We start from the raw sequence: 13,310 nt of genomic DNA, 5'->3' as shown, positions 1-13,310 counted from the left end.
GGGCCCCGAATGGCAACCCTCCTTTTTTTATTTATTTTTGCATATAAAAATATATATACATATATATATATATATATTTTTTTATTTTTATTAAAGGGCCCAGAGGTCCCCAGGGCCCCGGATGGCAACCCTCCTTTTTTTTATTTAATTTATTTTATATATATATATATATATATATATATATATATATATTTTTTTTTTTTTTTTTTTTTTTAATTAAAGGGCCCGGAGGTTTATCTTTTTTTTGTAAGGGACCCAGGGCAACGCCCCCTTTTTTTGTTCGTCACCACCCAAAGCCCCCCGACCTCAATTTGCGGCGGCAGCACCCCCCGCTTCTCAATTTGTGGCACCTCCCCGCTGCCCAATTAGCGGCGGCAGCCCCCCGCTTCTCAATTTGAGGCGGCAGCCCCCCGCTTCTCAATATGAGGCAGCAGCCCCCCCCCCTGGGTTCTCTGCTCCAGGGGGCCCAAGCCTGAAGCTGTGTAAGAGGCCCCATAATTCCTGATGGCAGCCCTGTGTCCTCTCCTCCTCAGGGGCCCAGATGGCATCCCCCTTTTTTTTTTTTTGCCAGCACCCAAAGCCCCCCCCCCCGACCTCTAAGGGGCCCGCTGATCCCCAGGACCCCGGATGGCACCCCCCTTTTTTTTGTCAGCACACAAAGCCCCCCTGACCTTAATTTGCGGCGGGCAGCCCCTCCCCAGCTTCTTGATTCGCGACGCCCCCCCATTCTTAATTCACGGCACCCCTCCGCATCTCAATTAGCGGCGGCAGCACCGCCCCCCCTCTCCGGTGTCTCTGCTCTAGGGGGCCCATGCCTGAAGCTGTGTAAGGTGCCCCAAAATCCCTGCACACACATGAACTTTAATGCCATCCCAGTCTTAGTCCGTAGGGTTCAATATTGAATTGGCCCCGCCCTTTGTTTTATTCTCTAGGGCGTTAGATTTTTTTTTATATAACGTTTGGGGGTTCTAAGTAATTTTCTAGCAAAACAAAATATTTTTAACTTGTAAACACCGAGTCTGAAAAACAGGCGCGGTCCACCCCCCCCCCCCCCCTCCGCAAAGAAACACCCCCCCTGGCAGTGAAAAGGTTAAACAAATAACAATAAAGAGAGACTGTGACTATCTAACAATTAGAGAAAATGTTCAAAAATGACAGAAAAGACACAGATACCCCGAGATTAGGTGTTCCCAATTCTCGGGGTCAGCTCCCCATCCCCCCCCCCGACATGCTCATTACCGCATTTCCATAGGAGCGTCACCACGGGATGACCCCCCCCCCCGATGTATTTGTTGGAAGGAGTATCAGTGATGGCTTTGTCAGTTCTCGTGGATTAGGTAGAACTTTGATTGGGTTCTGCTCTTGTTCCCGAGGATTATGCAGGATTTTTGTGACTGACAGAGATTTACTCTCCATGGAGGGGCGCCAGGGGACGAGGGAGCCAATCCAATAACGGTACTGGGCGCCGAATGTTAATTTCCGAGAGAGAACGCACGGGCAAACCGCGTGCCGAATCCCTGCAAATCCGCCTTGTTTCCTTCCAATGAATCGATGGAACTTTTTTTACGATTCTTTCTATCATTCCCTATTCTTACTGGGGTAGATTCAGGTAGGGGCGCGCACTGATACGGCGGCGCAGTGTATCATCTTTACGCTACGCCGCCGTAAATTACAGGAGCACTTGCTCCGTAATTTGCGGCGGCGTAGCGTAAAAGGGGCCGGCGTAAGCGCTCGTAATTCAAATGATCCGGATCATTTAAATTAGGCGCGTTCCCGCGCCGAACGTACTGCGCATGCGCCGTCCCTAAAATTTCCCGACGTGCATTGCGGTAAATGACGTCGCAAGGACGTCATTGGTTTCGACGTGAACGGAAATGGCGTCCAGCGCCATTCACGGACGACTTACGCAAACGACGTAAAATTTTCAAATCGCGACGCGGGAACGACGTCCATACTTAACATTTGCTGCGCCTCCTAATAGCAGGAGCAGCGTGCCGACGAAAACGAGTTACGCAAACGGCGTAAAAAACGAACGCCGGGCGCACGTACGTTTGTGAATCGGCGTAAGTATGTCATTTGCATACTCTACGCTGACAACTACCGAAGCGCCACCTAGCGGCCAGCGTGAAAATGCACCCTAAGATACGACGGCGTAAGAGACTTATGCCAGTCGTATCTTAGGCTAATGTCGGCGTATCTAGCTTTCTGAATACAGAAAATAGATACGCTGGCGCAGCTTTGAATTTACGCGGCGTATCTATGGATACGCCGGCGTAAATCGTTCCTGAATCTGCCCCACTATCTGTGGGGATCACTCGTTGAGTTACGAGAAGAGCTCTGCTTTGTAGTTGGGCCGCCATCGCTGACCTCTTCTTCTGAAAATGCCAGTCGCCTGTTTGTCACGATCATCCTTCGATTTTTTTAGATGTAGAAAGCCTTATGGCCTCCCGGAGGTGTTCTGTATACAGATACAGGTATAAAGAGTGCCCCCCCCCAGAAATGTAATTTCCTGCTTGTGTGATTGGCTCGCTGATGTTCCCAGAAGTCTGCACTAAGATACAAGTTCGATTTTAGGCATCCCCTGCAACAAAAGTGTCATTTTTGGTGAGATACTCCCAAAGGGAAATCACATCTAAAGGGATGCAGACTCTGCCACTTTAGAGCCCTGCAGTTGCAGCAGCTGATTGAGACAAACAAACAGCTATTTCTTCAGAATCCCAAAAGGTCAGAATCTGAAACAAAGGTTGTTAACATCCCTGCATGTGGAGTTACCTTTTAAACTGATCTATATAAATATTTAAGTAAATATCATCTAAATCCATCAGTCATGTGTATTATTCTTGAATCTGTGGCGGGGCAGGGGGGCCAACAATGGGGGGGGGAGCCCGGGCAGTAAGGGGAATTGGCATCGCACATTGATTAGGATGTGCCCACACCTGGCACACCCCCCACGGTGTCCCACTGTATCTTCCACCCATCATGGTGTTCTCCACCCCCCCCCCCCACGGTGTCCCCCTGTGTCCTCCAACCCCCACACTGTCCCTCTGTGTCCTCCACCTCCACACTGTCCCACTGTGTCCTCCACCCCCCCATGGTGTCCTCCACTCCGCACCGTGTCCCACACCCCCCCCCCATGGTGTCCTCCACTCCCCACCATGTCCCACTGTGCCCCTCACTCCCCCCATAGTGTCTTCCACCCCCACGGTGTCCCAATGTGTCCTCCACTCCCCCCCATGGTGTCCTCTACTCCCCATGGTGTCCCAATGTGTCCTCTACTCCCCCCATGGTGTCCTCCACTACCCACGGTGTCCAACTGTGTCCTCCACTCCCCCCCATGGTGTCCTTCACTCCCCACGGTGTCCCACTGTGTCCTCTACTCCCCTCTCATTGTGTGTGTCCTCCACTCCCCACGGTGTCCCACTGTGTCCTCCACCCCCCCCCATGGTGTCCTCCACTCCCCACTGTGTCCTTCACTCCCCCCCATGGTGTCTTCCACCCCCACGTTGTCCCACTGTGTCCTCCACTCCCCCCCATGGTGTCCTCCACTACCCACGGTGTCCAACTGTGTCCTCCACTCCTCCCCATGGTGTCCCCCACCCCCCACAGTGTCCCACTGTGTCCTCCACTCCTCCCCATGGTGTCCTCCACTCCCCACGGTGTCCCACTGTGTCCTCTACTCCCCTCTCATTGTGTGTGTCCTCCACTCCCCACGGTGTCCCACTGTGTCCTCCACTCCCCCCCCCCCCCCATGGTGTCCTCCACTCCCTACCGTGTCCCACTGTGTCCTCCACCCCCCCCCCCCCATGGTGTCCTCCACTCCCCACAGTGTCCCACTGTGTCCTCCACCCCCCAACCGTATATATACTGTTTTTGTGCATGTTTGCAAAATTAAAGTGGGCCGTTCTGGATGATGATTTTTGTCCCAGTCCAGCCCTGGGTACAACTGTGCAAGACTGAAGGGAAGGCCGGGGGTCAGATATAATGCAAATCAAAACTTACAAATAAAGCCGAGTTCGGTCATCTAGTTTGTGCTTTTATTTTTTTTATTTTTTTGGCTGAAGTCTTATGATATTCTTCCTCTTCCTAGATGTGGAACGGGAGATTCACGCGGCACCGCACACCAGCGAGAAGGTGATCCAGCTCTTCAGGAATAAGAGCGAATTCACCTTCCTGGCCTCCATCCAGCAAAGGTCCTCCTCCTCTGGGGTCATCCTCTCCATACGAGAGATGGAGCACAGGTAAGAGAATAGTTCCCCCCCCCTTCCCCTCCCCCTCTCTGTCTCCTAAATGTCATCTGCCTCCTACAACGTGAACGACAGACAACTGGAGTGTAACGCAGGCGCCCCACCGCGACAATGTAACACAAAGTGACGGCGAATAGAGCAGGCCGGCGGGGGGTCATTGCTGCGGAGAATGGAAGGTCATCGATCTCGCCGGCGGCTCTGCCTGGCTGGGAATCGGTTAATATTGTTCTGTTTGGCAGCAACAAAAGAGGAAATACGGGAAATCTATTGTGTGTCTTCTGGATGATTATCCCGACTATCAGGAGGGCCTCCGAGGGGCTCTGCCAGGCTGTGTGATGCCTAAAATAACATCTTGAGTCTTTATACAAATTATTGATCTTTTTCTGTTTTTTATTCCTTTTTCTTTTACTATTATGCTACACTGTATGGCCAAGAGTATGTGAAGTCCCCTTCAAATAATGGAGGTCCGGTGCTTCCATTGGATTGAATTGTTAAAACGTTTTATACAAAGACATTGTAGACAGTTGTGCTCTTCCAACCTTGTAGTGACAGTGTGGTGAAGACCCTTTTCTCTTTCAGCATGACTGTGTCCCTGTGTACTGGACAAAGCCAGCTCCATAAGGACAGAGATTGACCATTTTGGTGTGAAGGAACTTGGTTGTCCTTGGTTGTGTTCTTTTTAGGGGGGCGGCAAACAACCCCCCCTTTGGTTGGTGGCATCTTAGCACTCCTCCCTTGCACTTACCCCAGCAGGCCCCAGGGGGCAGGTTGCAGGCTTTGGCAGGCAGCGGCAGGCTTCGGCAGGCAGCAGCGGGTTGTGGGCTCCAGGGGCAGCGGCAAGCTAAGGCGGGCTTCGGAGGGCTGTGGGCTCAAGGGGCAGCAACAGGCTTCAGTGGGCTTTGAAGGGTTGTGGGCTCAAGGGGCAGTGGGCTTTGGAGGGTTGCAGGCTCCGGCATCCAATGGCTTCTATGGATGGCGGGCGGGGGTCCTGTGTCTTCTGTGCAGCTCCTCCCTTCTTCTCCTAGGCATCCAGTGGCTTCTATGGATGGTGGGCGGGATCCTGTGTCTTCTGTGCAGCTCCTCCCTTCTTCTCCTAGGCATCCAATGGCTTCTATGGATGGCGGCGGGGTCCTGTGTCTTCTGTGCAGCTCCTCCCTTCTTCTCCTAGGCATCCAATGGCTTCTATGGATGGCGGCGGGGTCCTGTGTCTTCTGTGCAGCTCCTCCCTTCTTCTACTAGGTGTCCATTGACTTCTATGGATGGCCGGTGGGGTCCTGTGTCTTCTGTGCAGCTCCTCCCTTCTTCTCCTAGGCCAGTTATGGCAAACCTTGGCACCCCAGATGTTTTGGAAGTACATTACCCATGATGCTCATCTACACTGCAGAGTGCATGAGTATCATGGGAAATGTAGTTCCAAAACATCGGGGTGCCAAGGTTCACCATCACTCTCCTAGGCGTCCAATGGTTTCTATGGATGGCGGGCGGGGTCCTGTGTCTTCAGTGCAGCTCCTCCCTTCTTCTCCTAGGCATCCAATGGCTTCTATGGATGGTGGGCAGGGTCCTGTGTCTTCTGTGCAGCTCCTCCCTTCTTCTTCTAGGCGTCCAATGACTTCTATGGATGGTGGGCGGGGTCCTGTGTCTTCTATGCAGCTCCTCCCTTCTTCTCCTAGACATCCAATGACTTCTATGGATGGTGGGCGGGGTCCTGTGTCTTCTATGCAGCTCCTCCCTTCTTCTCCTAGGCGTCGAATGACTTCTATGGATGGTGGGCGGGGTCCTGTGTCTTCTGTGCAGCTCCTCCCTTCTTCTCCTATGCCAGTTATGGCAAACCTTGGCACCCCAGATGTTTTGGAAGTACATTTCCCATGATGCTCATCTACACTGCAGAGTGCATGAGTATCATGGGAAATGTAGTTCCAAAACATCGGGGTGCCAAGGTTCACCATCACTCTCCTAGGCGTCCAATGGTTTCTATGGATGGCGGGCGGGGTCCTGTGTCTTCTGTGCAGCTCCTCCCTTCTCCTAGGTGTCCAATGACTTCTATGGATGGCAGGCGGGGTCCTATGTCTTCTGTGCAGCTCCTCCCTACTTATCCTAGGCATCCAATGGCTTCTATGGATGGCGGGCAGGGTCCTGTGTCTTCTGTGCAGCTCCTCCCTTCTTCTCCTAGGCATCCAATGACTTCTATTGGTGGCGGGCGGGGGCCTGTGTCTTCTGTGCAGCTCCTCCCTTCTCCTCCTAGGCCAGTGATGGCGGAACTTGGCACCCCAGATGTTTTGGAACTACATTTCCCATGATGCTCAACTACACTGCGGAGTGCATGAGCATCAGGGGATATTTCTGACAAGATTCTTCTCATTGGATCCTTCTCTTGGAGTCCTTCTTATGGGATCCTTCTCTTGGAATCCTTCTCGTGGGATCCTTCTCTTGGGTTCCCTCTCTTAGGATCCTTCTCAGGGGATATTTCTGACAAGATCCTTCTCATGGGATCCTTCTCTTGGGTTCTTTCTATTGGGATTCTTTTCATGGGATCCTTATCATGGGATCCTTGTCTTGGGTTCCCTCTCTTGGAATTCTTCTCAATGGATCTCAATGGATCCTTCTCATGGGATCCTTCTTATTGGATTGTTCTCTCCGAATCCTTCTCATGGGATCCTTCTCAAGGGATCCTTCTGTTGGGTTCCCCCTCCTGGGATTATTCTTAATGGGTCTTTCTCATGGCATCATTCTTATTGGATTCTTCTCTTTAAATCCTTCTCATGGGATTGTCCTTAGAGGATCCTTCTCATGGGATCCTACACTTGAGAACCTTCTCATCGAATGCTTCTCATGGGATCTTTCTTATAGGATCCAGGGCCGATCCTAGGGTCACAGACGCCTGGGTGCAGAAATATTTCTGGTGCCCCCACATGGTCAGAGACTGCAGACATAGTACAGGAGATGGTTAGAGACTGCAGACATGATACAAGAGATGGTCAGAGACTCCATACATGGTACAAGAGATGGTCAGAGACTGCAGACATACTACAGGAGATGGTCAGAGACTGCAGATATAATACAGGAGATGGTTAGAGACTACAGACATAATACAGGAGATGGTCAGAGACTGCAGACATGATACAAGAGATGGTCAGAGACTGCAGACATAGTACAGGAGATGGTCAGAGACAGCAGACATACTACAGGAGATGGTCAGAGACTGCAGATATAATACAGGAGATGGTCAGAGACTACAGACATAATACAGGAGATGGTCAGAGACTGCAGATATAATACAGGATATGTTCAGAGACTCCAAACATACTACAGGAGATGCTCAGAGACTGCAGACATACTACAGGAGATGCTCAGAGACTGCCCCTACGGTCTCCGGCTGCTTCGCTCTCCTCCTCTGACAGGAGGAGGGAGGGAGGATGGACTTGGGCAGGAAACACAGCGGCGCTGGTGGCACTGTCTCTCCTCCTCTGATCCATTCCTGTCAGTTGGAGAGAGCTGCATCTGGAAGAGGAGAAGTAGGGAGAAGGGGAGCACTCTGGCGCTTCAGCGCCCCCCACCTCTGTGGCGCCTGGGTGCGCTGCACCCCGTGCACCTGCCCAGGATCGGCCCTGATAGGGTCCTTCTCATATGAATTTTTTTCAGGGTTCCTCCGAAAGTTTCGGATCCCAAATCCCATGAAGATATACCCCTTGCTCAGCTTTCCCAAGATCCTTTTATTTTGCATTCAGAAGCTAAAAGACAGGATTTGAGGTCACCCGTTGATAAGACAGGTCAGGTGTTTGGAGACATAATTGGTTCTCTGGCTCTTGACACTCAACTTGAAGAGTCCCGCTCTGATTAAGTCAAATAAGATAGAACTATACGGTGCGGTAATTGCTTCCTAAGAAAGCCTGCACAGTTACAGTATATTACCTGCCTGAGCCTGACCTCAGTGGTAACACGTCTCACAATCTGGCGTGTGCAGCAATCACATGTATGATATCAGTTTTTAAGGGAACTGGTATTTTCCCTCTAAGCTTGTCGGTCACAACCCCTCTTTACACACAAAAAAAATGTCACCTGGTGTACGGAGGGTGCTGATCCCTGTCAGCGGGGGAATTGCCGTTCCTCTCTGCAGCCATCTTCCTGATGGAAGTCAATGACACACATGACCTCTCCCTCACTTCCTCCCGGAGGTGTGCGGAGGGTCTGTAGTCCTTTCACGGGTCACCTATCAGTTTCATTGCAATCGTTTCTCTGCGGCTTACCATTTATATTCATCAGAGTGCGGCGTGCGGCCTGTGTGTAGACTGTGCGGAGGCTGCAGTATATCCTCTGACCTAAAGGTGACCCTGTACATTTTCTTCATGCTGGCAGGAGCCCCACTGAGGTCGCCAGAGGTCAGGGCAGGAAGCAGGCAGAGGTAGTCGGGAGCAAGCCGGGTTGGTATCAGAAGTCACACACACAGGTATCAGGATTCAGGTAAACGCTGTAGACCAAGCAGCAATACGTCAGTATCACAGCTCTGTTTAAATAGGCCGACTGGTACCGGTTCTGGTAACAGGCGCGCGTGCACGCACACGTGCATGTGCATTTGCATAAGTGCCTGTGGCCGTTCTGAGTGTCCATGGTTGGCACCTGCACACAGGCGTGCACCGGGGAACAGCAGCTGCACCTTGCAGGCGTCTTCCGTGACAGGTGGAGGATATCATTATTCACGCTAGTCTGTTTGATTTACACTTTAGGTGACTCCAGAAAAGAAACATGGGCCCAGATTCACAGAGAGCAGGGCGCACATTACGCCACCGTAGGGCAAATAATGTAGCGCAGAGAGGAAAGCATTGGATTCAGCAAGCCAGTGCTCCCAACGTTGCGCCAGCGTGGCGTGGGTTTCGAAGGCGCACATCGGCGTAGGTGGAAGTGGGCGTGAAGCCATGCAAATTAGGCGTGACCCCATGCAAATGATGGTCCGAGCGCCAGACAGGTACGTATTACGAACTGCACATGCTACGTGACGACACAGCACCCTCATGCGCCTGCTCACAACCACGCCGGCACAACTGCCTAAGCTACGCCGGATCACTGCGTACGCCGTGAACATAACGTACGCCCAGCCAGACACACGTCCAACGCAAAATACGCCGGCTTGTGTTCCCTGGTGCAGACCTTTTCATGTCTGTTGCCGGGTTGCACCTCCTTTATGGGGCATAACTTTATGCCGGACGTACAATTTACGCGCATCTCGCGCAGCATGCGCCGGGCACACGCACGTTCGTGAATCGCCGTACTTCCCTCATTTTCATATTTGAATGGCTAATCAATTGAACCGCCACCATGCGTCCAGCCCATATGTGCGCCCACCCTACGCCGGCGTAGGCAAGTTACGTCGGTGGGGTGAAGCCTGTTTTTAGGCGCATATTAGTTTGTGGGTCTGGCGCACAGATACGACGGCGCACATTTGCACTTACGTCGGCGTAACTTGTTATACGTTGGCGTAAGTGCTTTGTGAATCTGGTAAATGGTCTTTTGTGCCAACATTTGTGGACTTTTATAAAGGTACATTTTCAGCGCTGCATAATATACCCGTTTTTCTCTATGTCACGCGAAGGGCCCAATACCAAGTCAGGTGCTCGCCGCTGTTTTATTCCGGATCTGTTGCGCACGTCCAGTTCAGTTGACAACCTACAGAAAGTCTTTTGTGCTGTGTAGTGAATGATACAAGTACTTGTAGAACTTGCCTGCTGCTGACATCTGACCTACAACTGGCCACGTGCGGTTCATTTTACGTTTCATGTGTACTGCTTCACCCAACGGGGGGGGGCTACATTTTGACCTCGGCTCCACCAACCAGCTATTGAACAGGTTTCCGTGGGTTTGGGTTCAGGACCTCAAGCCTGAGATACCAGATCTAGTGGCACGAGGTTTCACCGATCCTGAAGAAAACATGTTTTCCTGTCTTCTTTATTTTTTTCTTTTCATTGGAGGAATTGTATAACAATGTAGCAGAGGCACCATAGAACCGCCATCGCCATCTCTGATCAGATTCCCTCGTGTATCGGCAGCTTTAGACCATCTTTTCATCTGGTGGAGGCAGTGCTGGGACAAGGTCATCTAGACCCCATCCCCCAAATCCCCCCCCCCTCAGATGTCCCCCCCCAAAAAAATAACAACTCAAATCCTATACCCCTAAAATGTCCCCTCCCTGGTACAAGACCTTCACCCACACTTCAAACCCCCCCCACCTCAAATGTCCCCCCCCAAAAAAATAACAGCACAAATTCTCTACCCCTAAAATGTCCCCTCTTAATACAAGACCTCCCCCACACTTCAACCCACCCCCAGCTCAAATGTCCCTCCCCCAAAAAAAAAAACACAAATCCTATACCCCTAAAATGTCCCCTCCTAGTACAAGACCTCCCCCCCCCCACACACTTCAACCCCCCCCCAGTTTAAATGTCCCTCCCCCAAAAAAATAACAACACAAATCCTCTACCCCTAAAATGTCCCCTCCTAGTACAAGACCTCCCCCCACAGTTCAACCCCCCCCCACCTCAAATGTCCAGACCCCCCCCCCACACACTTCAAACCCCACCACCTCAAATGTCCCCCCCCAAAAAAAATAACAGCTCATACCCTCTAACCCTAAAATGTCCCCTCCTAGTACAAGACCTCCCCCCATACACTTTAACCCCTCCACCTCAAATGTCCCCCCCCCAAAAAAAAATAACAGCACAAATCCTTTACTCCTAAAATGTCCCTTCCTAGTACAAGACCCCCCCCCACACTTCAACCCCCACCTCAAATGTCCAGACCCCCCCCACACTTCAAACCCCACCACCTCAAATGTCCCCCCCCCAAAAAAAAATAACAGATCATACCCTCTAACCCTAAAATGTCCCCTCCTAGTACAAGACCTCCCCCACACACTTTAACCCCTCCACCTCAAATCTCCCCCCCCCAAAAAAAATAACAGCACAAATCCTATACCCCTAAAATGTCCCTTCCTAGTACAAGACCCCCCCCACACACACTTCAACCCCCCCAGCTCAAATGTCCCTCCCCCAAAAAAAATAACAACACAAATCCTATACCCCTAAAATGTCCCTTTCTAGTACAGGTACAAGCCCCCCCACACTTCAACCCCACACCTCAAATGTCCAGACCCCCCCCCCCACACTTCAAACCTCACCACCTCAAATGTCCCCCCCCCCAAAAAAAAAATAACAGCTCATACCCTCTAACCCTAAAATGTCCCCTCCTAGTATAAGACCTCCCCCCATACACTTAAACCCCTCCACCTCTAATGCCCCCCCCCCCCAAAAAAAACAGCACAAATCCTCTACCCCTAAAATGTCCCCTCCTAGTACAAGACTCCCCCATACACTTTAAATCCCCCTACTAACAAATCTTCCTTCCCCCCAACTCCCCTCCCAACACAAATCCCCCTACATCACCACTCTTAGCAACCCCCCCCCCTCCAAAATGTTGGCTGATAGAAGAATCTTTACCCCCTGCTGTCCCCCAAATTCCCTCTCCCAACACAAACCCCCCCCCCCTCCAATCTTCTTGTGGCGTCCCTCCTGCCCACCCCTTGTCCCGGCCCTGGCTGGCGGCGATGCCGCTCGGAGACGTTGGCTTTTATTGTTTGCGTTGGGTGTTTGGGCTGCATATCATAAATACCCCATTGTCTGTAGCTGGACAGCCCCTGTGCTTGCACAAATAATTCCTTCAGAAGACGGGCAGAGCCCTTCCCCCGCAAACATCACACGCTATTCTTTGGTTTGATCTCGGCCAATCATGTGGCCTTCGCTCCTCTTCTGTTCCCCAGGCTTCTCCTCTTCAAATACAAAGCGATCGGTGAGTAGAGAGCTCCAGAGCGAGGCTTTGTTCCCTAACTATGTATAATTTGTACTTTTCATCTGGGACCAGTATACACGGGAAAATATGTCCATGGAAAGGCGACCGACACGTCCAGCAGCAGCTTTACTTAGAAGTCCGGCCAATCAAAAAAGACATGAAAAAGAAAACCAATGTAAAAGACTTGGGACTAGGAAACAAGTGAAATCAATCTGGGAAAGGCTGAATCTGTCCAGTAAAAGATGCGACTGTTCAATCCACCGCAGCCAGGGCCGGATTTGCTCTCCCTGCCGCCCCAAGGCCAGGTTCCGCAATGCACCCCCTCCCCGCCAACCGAACCCCCCCCAAATCAATGGGGAATGGGCGGCACGGTTAGTTCAAATATTTTTTATTTATCTTTTACTTTATCATTTTTTTTTTTTTTTTTGTAGCTTGTCGCTTACTTTTATAAATTTTTGTATAATTTTCTTATTATTTTCCTTATTTTTTCTTATTCTTTACATTTTTATTTTATTGATTTAATTATTATTTCTTATTTATTTATTTTTTATCAATTTTTTGCACTCGACATGTTCTCTTTATTGACCCTGTCACCTCCAAAACAGGAGTCCTAGCACTGTGCTAGAACTCCTGTCACAGCTGAGATGGGAAGAGCACAGCTCTCCCCTCTCTCTGTGTACATCGGCAGCAGGGACAGGAGACCGACTCGGTGGCCGGGGGGAGGGGGGAGTACCGAAGACAGAGCCAGCAAAGAGAGAGGTATGTGGGGTGGGGGGAGAGGGGAGGACGGATGAGAGCACACATTTTACAAGTGATTTTGGGGACATCGCCGCAATCACTTGTTAACGAGCGAGCGGATTCCACCCAAACCTTATCGCCCTTAACTGTATGTTACTGTACGTCGGGGGACTCCATGCCACTGCCGCCCCAAGGCCTGGCCTCAGTGGCCTTGTGGGAAATCCGGGCCTGACCGCAGCCAGATTTCAAAGGGTTCCCCACCTGTGAAGTGGGTGGGTCTGTTTCCTCGATTTGTACTGCCCACCTTCCTCTCCGTCTCTGCTTCCTGTATCACCAATCTGATTAAAACTTGTTTGCATCTGATTAGCAGCTGGAATCAGTGGCGGTGCGTCCATAGTGGGCGCAGGAGCGCCGCCCCCTCTCTCATTGCATGAATCTTTTTTTTTTTTTTTCGCCGCTGCCACTGTTATAGATTTATCCCTGGTCCAATTCCAG

The 13,310-nt window shown here is 51.1% G+C and overlaps 1 protein-coding gene across 1 annotated transcript in view; it reads left to right on the top strand.

The window, feature by feature from the left end:
- NELL1 (neural EGFL like 1) overlaps positions 1-13,310 on the top strand; it is a 1,277,601-nt gene that overhangs the window by 411,142 nt on the left and 853,149 nt on the right. The window contains 1 exon segment of the mRNA XM_040327905.1: positions 4,088-4,238. Coding sequence (XP_040183839.1) covers positions 4,088-4,238 — 151 coding nt within the window.

This window comes from Rana temporaria, chromosome 11 (assembly GCF_905171775.1).
Source record: "Rana temporaria chromosome 11, aRanTem1.1, whole genome shotgun sequence".
Lineage (NCBI taxonomy): Eukaryota > Metazoa > Chordata > Amphibia > Anura > Ranidae > Rana > Rana temporaria.
Note: the sequence above shows the minus strand (reverse complement) of the source record. Positions and strands in the feature narration are given on the sequence as shown.